At 46.0% G+C, this 18456-nt stretch overlaps 1 protein-coding gene across 6 annotated transcripts in view; it reads left to right on the top strand.

Annotated features, from left to right (window-relative positions):
- The window catches only part of GLYR1 (glyoxylate reductase 1 homolog), a 100657-nt gene that overhangs the window by 14272 nt on the left and 67929 nt on the right, over positions 1–18456 (top strand). For all 6 annotated transcript variants that reach the window (XM_030213301.1, XM_030213302.1, XM_030213303.1 and 3 more), the window contains 2 exons: positions 2185–2221; positions 18353–18432. In XM_030213301.1, coding sequence (XP_030069161.1) covers positions 2185–2221; positions 18353–18432 — 117 coding nt within the window. The remainder of the gene's footprint in view (positions 1–2184; positions 2222–18352; positions 18433–18456) is intronic.

Here is an 18456-nt window from a genome sequence, read left to right on the forward strand (position 1 = left end):
TGCTTAATGTAAAACTCAGATAAGATGAAAATTGGTCTATTTTTTTTGTATCTTTCTCAGAAAGATCAGTGTTAATGCTGGCTATTAGGTACCACGCACTTGCTTATTTTTTCATTTTAACAGCTGGACCTTTTCTCTCATCTTTCGGGCTTCTTGCGCCACAGGAGCCAGACTCTACTGGACTACAGCACTATGAGCCTTTTATTTGCAACAAACTGGAATTTTTTTTTTTCGTTTTATAACATCTCCCTCCCATCCAGTCCAGCCATTGCCATGCCAGTCCTTAGCCTCAGGGTAGCCCAAGTCTAGCTTCTTGATGTCACCAAATTTTAATGACCAAGGTGCCCTCCTCCAGTTCCAGAGAGTGTGAATGCTGCTTTCACAGCGTTTCTAGCCCTAACATCCCCAGGGAGCAGAGTCTAGGCTTATGAATCAATATGTTTCTTAGACAATAATCCTAGAAAGGGGCACCTATTATGAGCCTATTCTATAAAGGAAAGCAGAAGCCTACTTTTCTTTATTGAATCCTAGCCTAGCAGGGCAAATATGCCTGTATAATTTAGGCATAAAGCTGGTGCAAATCCACACATATTGCCTATCACGGAACTGATCTAAATGCTCATGCCAGATTAGTTAAAAAAAAAAAACTTGCATAAATCATAGTATTCTATAATTTACACACATAGCTGTGAGCCCATGCACAGACTCTGCCCATGTGTACTCCCAGCTTCAGACTACAGGTATCATATTGAGGCACCTTTTTATATAATGGTACATAGCCAGAATATTAGCACTTATATGCCAGTAATCTGGTCATTTACACATTCTCTTAATGCCTAAATGTTGAAACCCTCCTTTATAGTATTACCCACACACTGTTGCTGAGCCACTGGATTGGCACCAGTACTGTATTTATATGCAGCCCACTGACTAGGCCAAAGGTGCTGATCATAAAAGCTGCTAAGGTACATATGTTCAGATTCTGGCTTTGTCTTGGTTAGTGTTGCAGTTCAGCACAGGGGTGAGAAAGCTATAGTCCACGGGTCAAATCTAGTCCACCAAGCTGTGGTTTCCAGCCTGCCGCTCAACATCCCAAACTTACATATTAACTGGTCCACTGATGGTGCTTTCCCAGTTGTCCTGGAAAGGATGACACGAAAGGCCTCAATTTTCACTTGGGATGGTGTGTGGAAACTCATGCCTCATAAAATATGGACATTTGGGACTTAAGGTGATAATGTCACCAGGGCAGCTGATGTGGCTGATGGAATCTGGTATCATGCAGAGGAAGATAGGGAACCTAACTGCCCCCATACATTTATGCTTGTGGGGCAGGTAGGAGTGGGGATGCTGAGGTCTGGCTAGAAGAGCACTGAGGTTACTCATACCCCAGACCCTTTCCCTACCCCACCCCTGTCGTGACTCTGTTAGTGTGCCCTCTGGCCAAAAGATATGGGCACTGCTGCTTTAGCAGCTGATGGGGATTCTCTGTACGACTGATAGCAGTAAGGGGTATTTTTCATTCCTGAGAAATTAGGAAAATCATAAAATATAGAAGTTGACTTGCTCTGAAGGAAAAATCAGTAAGAATGAACAAAAGACCCTTTTGTGCTTGTGAAGAGCTCATTGCGTCTCTTTGCTAGCAGCAGGCTGTCCCGTTGCTGTGTCTGCTTGTTTGTAATAACAGCAGCTTAGTATATGAGGAGGTGATGGGAGGAGAGTAAATTTTATAGCCATTCAAATAGAAGAAAGGTTTGTTCCCTTATTTTGCAGCTGAACACTCTAACTTGCTTTTTAAGAGGAAGTGCTGTGCAGAGACAGGAAATAAGCTCACAGTACACTACGATCCACTTCACTGTGTGACCTTCCATGGCAGCATAGTGAGTGTTCAGTTGCACAGTAAATCAGGCTGCTCCCCTTGTTTCCATCCCTTTGTTGAATCCACTGGTGCTGCTTTATTGCACAGAGTATTGCACAGCTCAGTTTTTGAAAAGCAGTGTGGTGGTGGATCTGCTTCCTGGTTTGTGTTACACTCTGTGCAGTCAACTCTGCGAGCTTACATGTCGTATACGGCTTGTGTGCACATGTGCTCTTTTATTTCCTTTGTGAGAAGGATTTTGTGGCATAGGAGGGAATATTTGAAATCTATTGGGTTACTCATACTCTGTTTACCTCTCTTCTCAGGGGAAAGCTTGGTCGTTACCCTCCATGGCCTGGAAAGGTGAGTTTATGGCAATTAATTTATAGGCATTTTGAATGCCCATTGTGGTACTGATTCCAGATCAAAGCCTTTTTTTTTTAAAGCGTGAGTAACACTTGTTCTGAACAAAAATCATTAAAACAAAATTTTCAATAAGTTTTTATAGACTAAAAGATATAATTAGGGTTTTGAAAGTTAACTCGTTCACTTGTCTGGGGAACTGGCAGTGGCAAAAATGTCTTTGGCCCTGGAGCAAGGTAGAAGATGTCAGACCTGGGAAGACTACTACTACTACTACTTAGCATTTCTATAGCGCTGCCAGAGTTACGCAGCGCTGTACAAGTTTAGATAAGGGGAAGGACAGTCCCTGCTCAAGAGAGCTTACAATCTAAAGGAGACTGCGAGGGTTGAGTAAGAGGACTCCTGAACAGGCATGGCTTGTTAATGAGAGCTTGAAGGAGTCAGGGTGGGGAATGAGTGGGTTGTGAGAGATCTCTACTTTGTGCCAGGAGCATCCTGAGCTGGAATCGTGTCCTGTTCAACACACCCCCTACCCCACCCCACCCACTGTGCCACAGCCACTTCAGGGGAGACAATGGACAGAGACAGGGAGTGACTTTATTTTTCTCCCCCCCCTTAATTTCAATTTAATTTATATTTTTGTAATCCGCACAACCAAAAAGACTGTACAGGGTGGGGAACAATACATAAAATACATTAAGAAGCAATTACAGACCACATAACAACCCTCCATACAGTTCCACCCATCACAATCCCAAAGACCCAAAATATTGGCTAAAAAGCCATGCTTTTATTTGGCGACAAAACAGTATATAGTTGGACAAATCTTTCAACAGAATCGGAAGCTTATTCCACAAAATTGGTATTTCACCCGTAAAACATTCAAGTTGAATAAAACTTGATGTGCTGCTCTTTCAAAAAAAAAAAAAAAAAAGGTCAAAGCAATTTATGATACAATTTGGTAATACAGAAAAGAACACCGTAATCTATAGGTCAGAGACCACACACAAGAATGACACACTTAAAGGTTTTCTAAGACCAGAATTGTGCATTACTATCATCCTGGTCAACCAACCTAAAAGCTTCCTGAAAAAAATGTGTTTTAACTTAATCTTAAATTTCTTAAAAGATGCCTTCCCCTGAATGTTCACTGGAAGCTGGTTCCATAAGATTAGAGCACACCAATAGAACTCACTTTCTCAGGTTCACACTAGGCCAGCCTTAGAAGAAGTAGGAAACGCTAGCAAACCTTAAAATTTTACCTGGGTTATAAAGGCAGGTCATAGGTACTAGGTAAGAAGAAGTCCTATCGTAAAACGTTTTGGGGCTCTTGCAGCCCTCACTGCCTCCTAAATAGGAGGCTGTAAGGGCTCTGGCAGCAAATGGCTGCATGCCAAAATTTTTAAGTAGCACACAGCCATTTACTTCCTCTATTGGGAAAATGGTCTTTTACCTGCTTCTGTAAAAGGTGGCCTTGGCATGCGGCAATCCCACGCACTGCCACCATTTACCACCACTTGGTTAAAGGGCCCCTTTATGAACTACCATTAAAATCCTAAACATCACCCTATAGTGTATTGGGAGCTAATGATACTGAACTTACAGTAACTCAGAAGCACAGCAAAGATGACAAAAACTGAGATGACCTTCTAGAATGGTGCTAAGACTCTTCTCGTGAACAATGCATGACTCAGCACAGGCCATGTTTCAGCAAACTAGGTCTGCATCAGGAGTCTAATGCCGTTAAGTAAATCTCACATGCTAACACAATTCCAACCTTCAGTTCTTCAAGTCGTACACGATAAGATCATCATCTGTAGTATAGCGTTGAGTGAAAAGTTTTGCCAACATCGCAAGCAAACTGAAAAGGAGGATCATATAGTAGCATAACATGATCCCTGTTTTTAACCCCCCCCCCCCCCCACGCACACACACACACACACACACACACGTGACCAAGAGCGCATTAATGGAAATTGCCTAGCTGAGGAAAGGTGGAGATCATGATGAACATACCTAGAACACAGGTTTCATGCCGAAACAAGTTTAAGGCAGGACTTCAAATAGAAAGACCTATCCCATGTAGAGCCTTAAACTCCAAGCACAGAACGTCTCTGCACCTGCCTTTTGCTTGCAGTTGCCTGCCACAGCTGCGGATCTGTGCAGGAGCTTCAGAGCGCTTAAAATGAGTGAGCCAGCGGGAGGGGGAGAGGACAGGGAGATAAGACAGGGTAATGCAGAATACGGGAGAAGCGGAAGAGATGGGGCAATGCAGGATATGGAAGGTGTGCAGAGATGGGGCTGTGTAGGATATGGGGTGGGGAAAGAGCAATACATAATATGATGGTGAAGAGATGTGGCAATGCAGAATATCGGGGGTAGAGACAGATAAAGCAATGCAGAATATGAGAGTTGGTATGGGGCAATGCAGGATATAGGGGGAGACAAGGCAATACTAGGTGGTTGGGGCAATGACTAATGATGGTTTTGTTTTTGTGGTGGTGGTGGGGAGCGGAGGAGAGACGGTGAAAGTGGATGTTTGGGAGGGCGGGACTGAGAGATGGGTCAATTGTGAATGGTGATGGTGTGTGAGAGACGAGATGGGTGATGCTGGGTGGTGAAGAGGAGATAGAGAGATGGGTTGATGGTGAATGATGGAGAGAGAGCAGCAATGCTGGATGGTTGGGGAGAGAGAGAGGGGGGTGTGCTGGATGCAAGGGAAGAGAGGAACAGATGTTGGAAATGGATAGAGGAAAGAAAGAAGTGACATGAACAGAGGATAGGAGAAGGGAATAGAGGAGAAATGCACATAGATGGCAGGGAATGGAAGAGAGAAGGGAGGAGATGCTGCCCATGGATGGAAGGAAAGGGAAGAGCTGGAAACTAGATTTGAGAAGGAGGCAGAAAAATGAAAGAAAGTTGGACATGAAAGGAGGAGAGAAAAGAAATAGTGAATGGACATGAGGCCCAGAGCACAGAGAAAGGGAAGCAGAACCAGAGACGGGAACAAGATGATTAGAAAAATAAAATTCACGAGACAACAAAGGTAAGAAAAATGATTTTATTTTCAGTTTCATAATTAAAATGTCAGCTCTGAGAATTATTTCTCTTGTCTATATTTTGCACTGTACAGGAGGAAATATGAGGGGGGGGGGGGGGGCACGTCATGCAATTGCACGATTAAAACTTTTAATGCGATTATAAAGTAAGGGTTTTTCCCTATCCCATATCTTATAAGTAACTTTGTGAGCTGCGATATTCATTTTCTTATTACATTTTATAGATATTTTCTTTAACAAGAGTTATACTTGTGTAATTATCAGAATTCACAATATTCATTCATAAACAATAAGAAATTCACATTATCAAACTAAATACAATTCTTCCAATACCACACTAGTCCACAAAAAAGGAGGAGGATCCATTACGCAATACAAAGGAAATAAGTAATAGGATAAATAGTGATACTTTTGCTGTCACTACTAGGATTTAGTTTTATGTTCCGGTTACTAGCTCCCACAGGGGGAACTAGTTGCAGAAAATCTAGTAGGAGCTACACCTAATTGGGACTCAAGAGACTTAGAAGGCCATTAAAGTAGTTAAATGTTGAGGTTCATAAAATATATAGCTAGCCCCCTGATACATAATTAAACATTTACAAGGATATCACAAAAAGAACAATGCTCCTAACTTTAAAACAGCAGGCTTTAAAATCAGGAACTGACGTCTTCTTTTCTGTGTTTCCTTGGACACATCTGTGAAAAGTTGAATATTTGCATTAAGAAAGGTATTATCTTTGGCATAAAAAGAATTGAAGGAGCCAGTCTCTGTCAGGGTCAGGCGCACATGTTACCGATAATGTGGAAACCACAGGGTCCGAATCTGAACGTTGAAGAAAGTATGTCAAGTCCAAAGTATCTATTTCTAAGGAATGAGTCTGAATGGCTCCTTCCCTTTTCTTATCCTGAGGAAGATAATATGGCCTGATCACAGGTGGAACAGATAAGAATATAAGCATTTGCCACTCTGGGACAGACTGAAGGTCCATCAAGCCCAGTATCCTGTTTTCCAACAGTGGCCAACCCACGTCAGATCCCAAAGTACTTGGTAAGATCCCAAAACTGTAGAGTACATTTTATGATGCTTATCCTAGAAATAAACAGTGGATTTTCCACACAATAATGGCTTATGGACTTTTCTTTTAGGAAGTTAGCCAAACCTTTTTTTTTAAACCCTGCTAAGCTAACTGCTTTCACAAAGGTACTTTCAACACAGTTGTTACAAACCTCTTGTATCAGTAGTTGACACTGCTGGCAAGTGTGAAAATGAATAAATCTCAAATTCTTTCACCTATTGACATTATCCAAAGCTTCCTATGTATCACAGTAATATCTTTGATTTCTGCTGCTTCGCTTTGTTGCACTGTTGACACTTTCTCCTAAACATCTGAAATGCGCTGTTTTAAATCTCCAGTATCATCCCATATAGTGCCTAATTGCCGGTCCATTATCTGAAGAAAAGGGGCCAGTTGGCGTAGTAAAAATTGTTCCAAATGAAGGATACCTTCCCATAAAGTCTCCAAAGAAAAAAAATCCTAGGTTTTGCCAGAAAAAAAGAAGCTACTCCTTGAGGAAAGGATTTTGCCATAAATATTGGATAATAGTATTAATACAATTTTATTTACCTTCTGTGCTCTCTTTCACTCCTCTATCCATCACAGCAGCACCCTGAGCCTGCAGATCTCCTACTGGTTAGACATCATCCTTCAAAGTCAGTACAGTAGCCGAGGTGCCCACATGAAGCACCTCAATAGTGCCGCTACTCCCTGGCTCTAGAGACAAATTGCCTTGTGGCATCAGTGGGGCCATCCGGAACTCTGGGGACAGGGAAACTTCCAGCTCCATGGAAGACGCTAAGCCTCCTTCTACTGATGCCACCCCTAGCAAGCTTCCCGGAGTTTGCTGTGCTGCCACATCAACCTACCGAACAAAATTGTTCATAGGGCCAGTAATTGCTGTTGTTGAAGGCTCCATAAAACGCTGCTTTGATCGTTTCCGCTTTTTACCCATTGGGCCAGTCATAGGAACTTTTTCAAGGCAAAACAAGAGTGTAGTGGAGCTCTGCACTAGGTGTCCACTATCTTGGATCCCCAAACCACAATATTCTGTGTAATTTCTTCAATACTAATTTAAGTAAGCTCAAATACAATGCATTACAATAGTCCAGGTGACTCAACACAGTCGCCTTGGCCACTTTATGGAAGTCCTGGCCAGATAGATAAGGGCATATCTGATGCACCAGCTTCAACTTTAACCAGGCCTTATTTACAGCTTTATTAATCTGGCATTCCAAGGTCAGTGTAGAAGAAAAAAGAGCCCCCCAAATCCTTGCCTCCATAACAATGACAGCTTTCAGGGCAGCCCTGCTCTGTGCTCCTGTTGTCACTACCCTTCCTTTCCCTTTATTGGAGAGGGAATAGGAATGCTTGAATCTTATTGTTGAAAATTTCTGATTCTTCACATAAAAAGCAAAAATACTGTAACATTTTATAAGGAATACATAGGTAATTATATCGTAGTGATAGGGTGGATCGAATTTGTGGAGGGGTAGCGTTGTATATTAACGTGAGCCTTGAATCAAATAGATTGAAAATTCTGCAGGAAACAAAACACTTCTTGGAATCACTGTGGATTGAAATTCCATGTGTAAAGGGGAAAAGGATATTGATAGGAGTGTACTACCGTCCGCCTGGCCAGGATGAACAGACGGATGCAGAAATGTTAAAGGAAATTAGGGACGCGAACAATCTGGGCAACACAATAATAATGGGTGAGTTAAATTACCCCAATATTGACTGGGTAAATGTAACATCGGGGCACGCTAGGGAGGTAAAATTCCTTGATGAAATCAAGGACACCTTTATGGAGCAGCTGGTACAGGAGCTGAAGAGAGAAGGAAAAATTCTACATCTAGTCCTTAGTGGAGCGCATGATCTGGTGCAGAAGGTAATGGTGCTGGGGCCACTTGATAACAGTGATCATATTATCATCGGATTTGATATTAGCTTCGAAGTAAGTATACATAGGAAATCAAATACGTTAGCGTTTAACTTTAAAAAAGGTGACTATGATAAAATGAGAAGAACGGTGAAAAAAAGAGGAGCGACTGCGAGGGTCAAAAATTTACATCAGGCGTGGATGCTGTTCAAAAACACCATCCTGGAAGCCCAGGCCAAATATATTCCGCGTATTAAAAAAGGAGGACTGTAGACCAAATGACAGCCGGCGTGGTTAAAAAGTGAGGTGAAGGAAGATATTAGAGCTAAAAGAAAATCCTTCAGAAAATGGAAGAAGGAACCGACTGAAAATAATAAGAAACTGCATACGGAATGTCAAGTCAAATGCAAAGTGCTGATAAGGAAGGCTAAGAGGGACTTCGAAAAAAAGATTGCGTTGGAGGCAAAAACACAAAGTAAAAATTTTTTTAGGTATATTAAAAGCAGGAAGCCGGCAAAAGAATCGGTTGGACTGCTAGATGACCGAGGAGTAAAAGGGACGATCAGGAAAGACAAAGCCGTAGTGGAGAGATTAAATGAATTCTTCCATATCATCAAGCTGATCAATCCATAGACTGGTGGGTTGTGTCCATCTACCAGCAGGTGGAGATAGAGAGCAAACTTTTGCCTCCCTATATGTGATCATGTGCTGCCGGAAACTCCCCAGTATGTTCTCTATCTCAGCAGGTGGTGGTCACACACAGCAGCAGCTCTGGCTAGGCCTCCAAGCCTAATCCTTAGGTTTTGTTGAGGCCTGGGGTTGAGGGCTCTTTTGAGCAAGTGCAAACCTGGTGGTGCCAGGTCCCTCCTTTTCTCCCCCCTCCCGCTGGCTCCGTTTAAAAAAAAAAAAAAAAAAAAAAAAAAAATATTTTTAAACGTCTTTAAAGGCGTTTAATTCGACGTTTCTTTAAACGTTCATTGCAGCTACTCACTGGGACACCAGTTCGTTACAGCTCGGAGCGGCAAGCAGGTAATTTTACCTTTTTATAGCGGGCAGGGGTTTCCCCGATTCTTCTCCTCGTGGCAATGGCGTCGGAGGGCGAGGGCGCAAAGGGTCGCTCCCCGGATCGCTGGAGCGCTTCTAGAGGGGATGCGGGGGTTTTACAACCTGATTCGCCCTTGATGGGTGATAGTTTAGTGACCGATGAATGTCCCGGTCGTTCCTCCGGCGTGGCGGTTTTTTCCCGCCATAAACGCCCATCCCCCGCTCCTCGCCTCCGCCATCTTGGCCGGCCACGCGGCTCGGACGGCTTCTTCGGGGCCGCCCTTGAGGTTGGAGACATTAATGCCATGAACGCCCTTATTTTGGGCGACGGCACAAAAGCGGCTAAAGTTAAGCGCCGTTCTTCCCGCGCGGCTCCTTCACGGAGTTTCGCGCCGGACGCCATTTTGGATGCGCAGCATGTCTCTCCCCCGCTATTGCGAGCGCCGGTTGAGAGTGCGTCTAGGGCTGTTGCCCGGGCTGCGGAAGTGCACAGTCTGGGGGGTTTCTCCCCCGAGTTTGTTTTGCTGCTGCATCAGGCTTTCCTCATGCAAAACGCTGCCCCTGCTCCCTCTTCTGATAAAGAGGTTGAGGTTCCCAGAGGTAAACGCCCTCGGGTTGATTTCCAGGCCTTGGAGGACTTTGTCTCCTCCGATGTAGATTAGGGCAGCGTGTCTGAGGTCTCCTCCTTTGCGGATTCCTTGGAGGAGATAGATCCCCGCTCGGATGGAGCGGATGACCCCTCTGCAGCGCGGCTTTTTAGCCCAGAGGATTTGCCCAACCTGTTGTTACAGGCCATGGACACTTTGAAGATTTCCTCTCCGGAGGACGTCTCTCCCTCAGCCCCTGTTGGCTCTGCCATTATGCTGGGGACGAAGCGCCCGCCTAGAACCTTCCACGTGCATGATGCCATGCACACCTTAATTGCGGCTCAATGGGATGTCCCGGAAACGAGCCTTAAAGTGGCTAGGGCTATGTCCCGCCTCTATCCTTTGGCTGTGAGTGAACGTGAGGCCTATCTGTGGCCTACCGTGTATTCTTTAATCACTGCGGTGACTAAGAAAACGGCGTTGCCGGTGGAAGGTGGCACGGCCCTAAAGGACGCCCAAGACAGAAGATTGGAGGCGGCCTTAAGGTCGTCCTTGGAGGCAGCTGCTTTAAGTTTGCAGGCCTCAGTTTGCGGCTCCTATGTGGCCAGGGCGTGCCGGACTATGGTGCAGTGGGCTTCCCCCTCGGATCATTCCTTGAGGGCTGATTGGCCGGCCCTGGAATCGGGCTTAGCCTATTTGGCAGTCTTGCTGTATGATGTCTGGAGAGCCTCAGCTAAAGGCATGGCTCAGACAGTCTCTGCGCGGCGGTGGCTTTGGCTGAAACATTGGTCTGCTGACCACGCCTCTAAATCCCGCCTGGCTAGATTGCCTTTTAAAGGCAAGCTGCTCTTTGGGGTCGAGCTGGACAAAATCGTGACCGATCTCGGCACGTCTAAGGGCAAGAAATTACCAGAGGTCAGGGCTCGGGTTAGTACTCGTCCCGATACCTCCATACCGCCCGGGCAAGTCGGGTTCCTCTGCCCCCTCTTCCTTCAAGAGGAATTTCTCCCCCAAGCAGCATTCCTTTCGCAGAGACCGCCGTCCCGGAGGTGCTCCCTCCGGTCCTCCCCCAGGGTCTCGTACCCAATGACGGGGCCTTGGTCCACGCCCCAGTGCAGATTGGAGGACGGCTGTCCTCGTTTCTGGGCGAGTGGACCACTATAACTTCAGACGCGTGGGTGCTGGAAGTCATCAGAGACGGCTACAAGCTAGAGTTCTGCCAACCCTTAAGAGACGGGTTTGTACTCTCTCCCTGCAAGTCTCCGGTCAAAGCTGTGGTAGTGCAGCAGACCTTGGACAACCTGATCCGCCTGGGTGCGGTCGTTCCGGTGCCAAAAAATCAGATTGGCAAGGGACGTTACTCCATTTACTTTGTGGTTCCAAAGAAAGGAGGTTCTGTCCGGCCTATCCTCGACCTCAAAGGGGTCAATCGGGCCTGGAAAGTGAGGCACTTTCGCATGGAGACTCTCCGCTCTGTTATAGCGGCAGTGAAGGCAGGAGAGTTCTTGGCTTCCTTGGACATCAAGGAAGCGTACCTGCATATTCCCATCTGGCCTCCTCTCCAACGCTTTCTGCGTTTTACAGTCCTGAGACGACACTTCCAGTTCAGAGCCCTCCCTTTCGGGTTGGCTACTGCTCCGCGGACCTTTTCCAAAGTAATGGGGGTCATAGCGGCCTTCCTGCTAAAGGAAGGAGTACAAGTCCATCCTTATCTGGACGACTGGTTGATCCGAGCCCCCTCTTATGCAGAGTGCGGCAAAGCTATGGACCGGGTAGTTGCTCTTTTGAGCTCCCTGGGATGGATCATCAACTGGAAGAAGAGCCAGCTGCGCCCGGCTCAGTCCCTGGTGTATCTGGGAGTTCGATTCGACACCCAAGTGGGCAGAGTGTTCCTGCCAGACAATCGGATTGTCAAGCTTCAGGCTCAGGTGGACTAGTTCCTAGTAGCCTCTCCTATTCGGGCTTGGGACTACGTGCAGCTGTTGGGCTCTATGACGGCCACGATGGAAGTAGTGCCCTGGGCCAGGGCTCATATGAGACCACTACAGCTATCTCTGCTGCTGCGCTGGACTCCAATGTAGGAGGATTATGCTGTGCGCCTTCCCGTGGACCCAGCAGTGCGCAAGGCGCTGAGCTGGTGGACGCAGACAGACAAGTTGTCTGCAGGATTGCCTCTGGTGACCCCGGAGTGGATTGTCGTCACGACAGACGCCTCTTTGATGGGCTGGGGAGCCCACTGCTTGGGAAGGACAGCGCAGGGGCTCTAGTCTCCTGCAGAGGCAAGTGGTCTATCAACCTCCTGGAACTCAGAGCCATTCGCTTGGTGTTATTGGAGTTCATCCCGGTACTCGTGTTGAAGCCTGTACGGGTCCTGTCGGACAATGCCACGGCTGTGGCCTATATCAACCGCCAGGGAGGTACCAGAGCGCCCCTCTAGCCAAGGAGGCTATGAGTCTTTGCCAGTGGGCGGAAGCGAACCTGGAGCAGCTTTCAGCGGCCCACATTGCCGGAGTCATGAATGTCAAGGCGGACTTTCTCAGTCGCCATACCTTGGAGCCCGGAGAGTGGCAACTATCTGCTCAGGCGTTCTTGGACATCACGAAGCGCTGGGGCCAGCCGAGCCTAGATCTGATGGCGTCATCAGCCAATGGCCAAGTGCCGCGCTTTTTCAGCAGAGGACGGGACCCTCGATCCCTGGGAGTAGATGCTCTTCTCCAACAGTGGCCGACACAAGAGCTCCTCTATGTGTTCCCGCCCTGGCCCATGTTGGGCAGGGTGCTAGACCGGGTGGCAAAGCATCCCGGCAGGGTAATCCTGGTGGGTCCGGATTGGCCCAGACGTCCCTGGTATGCGGACTTGTTCAGGCTCTCAGTCGACGATCCTCTGCGGCTGTCAGTGGAGCAGGGCCTGTTACATCAGGGTCCCGTGGTGATGGAGGATCCCTCTCCCTTTGGTCTTACGGCCTGGCTATTGAGCGGCAGCGTCTGAGGAAGAAGGGCTTCTCAGACAAGGTCATCGCCACTATGCTGAGAGCGAGGAAGCGCTCTACTTCTACTGCTTACGCCAGGGTTTGGCGTATCTTTGCAGCATGGTGTGAAGCAGGCTCACTTTCTCCCTTCACTGCTCCAATTTCTTCAGTGTTGGCGTTCCTGCAAGAAGGTCTGGAGAAAGGCCTGTCGCTCAGTTCCCTTAAAGTCCAGGTAGCGGCTCTGGCTTGCTTCAGGGGCCGCCTGAAGGGTGCTTCCCTGGCTTCGCAGCCAGATGTGGTGCGCTTTCTCAAGGGAGTTAATCACCTGCGCCCTCCTCTGCACTCAGTGGTGCCTGCGTGGAATCTCAACCTGGTGCTAAGAGCATTGCAGAAGCCGCCTTTGGAACCCTTGTCGAGGGCATCTCTGAAAGACCTGACGTTGAAAGCAGTCTTTTTGGTGGCTATCACTTCAGACAGAAGAGTTTCCGAGCTCCAGGCGCTCTCATGTCGAGAGCCTTTTCTGCAGTGCACTGAGGCAGGAGTGACTATTCGCACAGTGCCTTCCTTCCTGCCCAAGATTGGTTCTCGCTTCCATGTGAATCAGCAGCTCTGTCTCCCTTCCTTTCGTAGGGAGGACTACCCAGAGGAGTACTCCGCTCTTGAATATCTGGATGTGAGACGAGTCATCATCAGATACTTGGAAGTGACCAATGATTTCCGGAAATCGGATCATCTGTTTGTCCTGTTTGCAGGTCCTCGTAAGGGTCTGCAGGCTGCTAAGCCTACAGTGGCAAGATGGGTCCAGGAAGCCATTGCAGCGGCTTATGTGGCCGCGGGGAAGGTGCCGCCTATCCAGCTGAAGGCTCACTCCACGAGAGCTCAGGCGGCCTCGATGGCAGAGGCCGGATCCGTCTCCTTGGAAGAGATATGCAAGGCGGCAACGTGGGCTTCGGCTCATACATTCTCCAAGCATTACCGTTTGACTGTGGCTGCACGGGCGGAGGCCCGGTTTGGAGCTTCAGTGTTGAGGTCAGGGATTTCTATGTCCCGCCCTGGGTGAGTACTGCTTCGGTACATCCCACCAGTCTATGGATTGATCAGCTTGATGATATGGAAGGTAAAATTATGTATAATCATACCTGATAATTTTCTTTCCATTAATCATAGCTGATCAATCCATAGCCCCTCCCAGATATCTGTACTGTTTATATTCTGGTTGAATTTTAGGTTCAAGTTTAGCCTTCAGTTACTTCAGGAGGACTTCGTGTTCAAGTTCTTCTTTCACTTGGATTCTTCAAGAGTTGAGACGACTTTGTGTTACAGTGAGCTGCTGCATTCCTCTCCCCTCCGTTTTACGGGGCTGGATTGAGACATAAATTCTGCCGGCACTCCCTCCCGCTTCGTGCGGCTGTAGGGCAGCTTTGTACCCCTCCCGCTTCGGCGGTGTTAGGGTCAGTCAGCTCCTCCCGCGGTTGCGGTTGCAGGATAAGCCAGATCCCCCCGCATCGGCGGGTGTGGTGTCCCTCCCCCGCTCCGCGGGGATGAGCTGGACGGATTCCCCTCCCCCACTTGTGTGGGGATGAGCTGGGTTAATTCCCCTCCCCCGTTTCGGCGGTGGTGAGCTGGGCAGAGTGTCCCTTCGTGGGTGTAATTCTCTAAGTGCTGAGTCCTGCGGATGGAGCTTTGATATCGACATACTGAGGAGTTTCCGGCAGCACATGATCACATATAGGGAGGCAAAAGTTTGCTCTCTATCTCCACCTGCTGGTAGATGGACACAACCCACCAGTCTATGGATTGATCAGCTATGATTAATGGAAAGAAAATTATCAGGTATGATTATACATAATTTTACCTTTGCTTCGGTCTTCACCGAGGAAGATTTGGGTGGGATACCGGTGCCAGAAATGGTATTCGAAGCTGATGAGTTGGAGAAACTTAATGAATTCTCTGTAAACCTGGAGGATGTAATGGGGCAGCTCTACAAACTGAAGAGTAGCAAATCTCCTGGACTGGATGGCATTCATCCCAGAGTACTGATAGAACTGAAAAATGAGCTTGCAGAGCTATTGTTAATAATATGTAATTTATCCTTAAAATCGAGTGTGGTACCAGAAGATTGGAAGGTGGCCAATGTAACTCCAATTTTTAAAAAAGGTTCCAGAGGAGATCCGGGAAATTATAGACCAGTGAGTCTGATGTCGGTGCTGGACTAAATGGTAGAGCCTGTTATTTATTTATTTATTTATTTATGCGCATTTATACCCCACCTTTTTTCCACATGCATGCGGTCTCAAAGTGGCTTACAATGTACCGATAAGGCGATCGTCAGACCAGTGGATATACAATTACATAAAATAGGATAAAAGGAACTGGGAAGAAGAAAAAGGGAAAGGGAGTTAGAGACTAAAAAGGTCCATGGACATGTTAGGATGGTAGCATGTGGCAGTTCTGTAGTTGGCTTTCCGAGATAAGCCAGTCTTAGGGAAATTCCAGATGCTGAGACGCTCGTCCTCTCTATTTCTTTCCAGCTGTTCTCAGACCATTTTCTCTTTGGCTGTTTCTGCTCATACTTCTTCTCCACGTACTCTGCGTAGGTTTGATTCTGATAACTTTCCGCATACTTGCTGGTGTTGATGGCTATTTGAACTTGTTCAGGCTGGCTAAGTGACACAAACGCTGATGGATCATCAATCCAGGATACTTGAATGTTACCAAATGCACTGAAAAGCTGATACAGATCACTTGTCTTCCAAATTACAGAGCATATTCAAAAGCATGGATTAATGAGAAAGTCAACATGGATTTAGTGAAGGGAAATCTTGCCTCACCAATCTACTACATTCCTTTGAAGGGGTGAACAAACATGTGGATAAAGGTGAGCCGGTTGATATTGTGTATCTGGATTTCCAGAAGACGTTTGACAATGTACCTCATGAAAGACTCTAGAGGAAATTGGAGAGTCATGGGATAGGAAGTAGTGTTCTATTGTGGATTAAAAACTGGTTAAAAGATAGAAAACAGAGAGTAGGGTTAAATGGTCAGTATTCTCAATGGAGAAGGGTGGTTAGTGGGGTTCCCCAGGGGTGTGTGCTGGGACCACTGCTTTTTAACATATTCATAAATGACCTAGAGATGGGAGTAACTAGCGAGGTAATTAAATTTGCTGATAACGCAAAGTTACTCAAAGTCGTTAAATCGCGGGAGGATTGTGAAAAATTACAAGAGGACCTTACGAGACTGGGAGACTGGACATCTAAATGGCAAATGACGTTTAATGTGAGCAAGTGCAAAATGATGCATGTGGGAAAGAGGAACCCGATTATAGCTACGTCATGCAAGGTTCCACGTTAGGAGTCACGGACCAAGAAAGGGATCTAGGTGTTGTCGTTGATGATACGTTGAAACCTTCTGCTTGGTGTGCTGCTGCGGCTAGGAAAGCAAATAGAATATTAGGTATTATTAGGAAAGGAATGAAAAACAAAAATGAGGATGTTATAATGCCTTTGTATCGGTCCATGGTGCGACTGCACCTCGAATATTGTGCTCCATTCTGGTTGCCGCATCTCAAAAAAGATATAGTGGAATTAGAAAAGGTGCAGAGAAGGGCGACGAAAATGATAAAGGGGATGGGACAACTTCCCTATGAGGAAAGGCTAAAGTGGCTAGGGCTCTTCAGCTTGGAGAAAAGGTGGCAGAAGGGAGATATGATAGAGATCTATAAAATAATGAGTGGAGTTGAACGGATAGATGTGAAGTGTCTGTTTACGCTTTCCAAAAATACTAGGACTAGGGGGCATGCAATGAAGATACAATGTAGTAAATGTAAAACGAATCAGAGACAATTTTTCTTCACTCAACGTATAATTAAACTCTGGAATTCGTTGCCAGAGAATGTGGTAAAGGCGGTTAGTTTAGTGGAGTTTAAAAAAGGTTTGGATGACTTCCTAAAGGAAAAGTCCATAGACCATTATTAAATGGACTTGGGGAAAATCCACTATTTCTGGGATAAGCAGTATAAAATGTTTTGTACTTTTTTAGGATCTTGCCAGGTTTTTGTGACCTGGATTGGCCACTGTTGGAAACAGGATGCTGGGCTTGATGGATCTTTGGTCTTTCCCAGTATGGCAGTACTTATGATAACTAATACACCCAAGCTCTTATATTATCAATTTGAAACTCAAGAACACAGCTTCACACATGCTGTGTATTCCAGTGGATACAAGAAGAGCTCTAAACCAAGCAGTATCAGTTCTTATTTTTTCTTTTTATTCTTTAAGTGGAGAAAAAGGCTTCAGTCTCATCACCCAGCCAGCCGGAACTTAACCAACTATAAGGCGTGGGTCCGGCGCACCATCATATCGCCAGAAAAAACTCCACACTAGTCAATGTGTGCAAAAGATACTGCTGAACAGTTCATGTATCCATAACCCACAGGATTAATGTCAGTACATTTCTTTACAATCAAATGATCTGTGATTACTGCCAGTTACTTAAACTTAAATACTCATCAGACTGGCCCTGTCACGTCCGCCTTCACCCAACAGGGAATCCCCATTTTGCTGTCGCTGCTTCAGGGGTCCGTTATTTTTGATGTCATGTACTTTGAGTGTGCTTTCGTGAGGGACTCATTTGTTGAGTGTAGCAGACTGGTGGGCCCAAGTGCATGAGGTGGTGTATGCCATGGGGGGGGGGGGGGGGCGGGGGCGGGCTGTTGCAAGATGAATAGTGTGTGTGTGTCACGGGGTGGAAGGTTAGAAAAAGGTGGTTGGGGATGTGTTTGCCTGGGGGAAGATGCCAACCCTTATAATGGGAGAATTCTGTATAAGAAAATTACAAATAAAGTATGCAGAATTTCCAAATATTGTTCGCTTAATTTTTTTGTTTTGTGCAGAATTCCCCCAGGAGTGACCACGGAAGCTAATGTATAGTATCTCCTGGGTATTGGTTTTATGGATCTCTGTTACAATTTTACCCAACTTTAACAGTGAAAATTGTAACAGTGAACAGCATCATTGATATTCTGTCCACCTTGCACTGTAGTTCAGATCCAAGAACCAGGATAATTTGTGGTCCTGAAGTGCCTTGAGTTCAGAATCCCCCTAGTCTAGTCAATAAAGACAGAAAGAAGCTGCCTATTAACATACAAAATGGCAAACTAGACATGGATGTATGATACATATTCCATGCAACAGGTCTGCACTTATTTCGCAGTGTTTGGTATTTGGTGACGTCAGTTCTTCACTAGTCTGAGTCTCCAGCATTGCAAGTTATTTTCATGAGTTCACCTTAACAAGATTCCAGTGTATGTGACTTGGATTCTGTTATCTCAGCCTTGTTCTGGTTCGTCCAAGAAATGGAATTTCAGAATTAACACGAAGCCTGATAAAACCACAAAGAAATGTTTTGTTCTGAACCAGTAAAAGATGTACAGTACATCAGTAAGATTCACATGACAACATGCTTCATCCTGCAGTTTTCATTCTTAACACATCTTGCCTTTTTCACTGGCTAATAATGAGTTATTTCTTTTTAGATTGTTAATCCTCCCAAAGACCTGAAGAAACCTCGTGGCAAAAAGTGCTTCTTTGTGAAGTTTTTTGGGACAGAAGATCAGTGAGTACCTCTGACATTTGTTCT

This window comes from Microcaecilia unicolor, chromosome 8, assembly GCF_901765095.1.
Source record: "Microcaecilia unicolor chromosome 8, aMicUni1.1, whole genome shotgun sequence".
Taxonomy (NCBI): domain Eukaryota; kingdom Metazoa; phylum Chordata; class Amphibia; order Gymnophiona; family Siphonopidae; genus Microcaecilia; species Microcaecilia unicolor.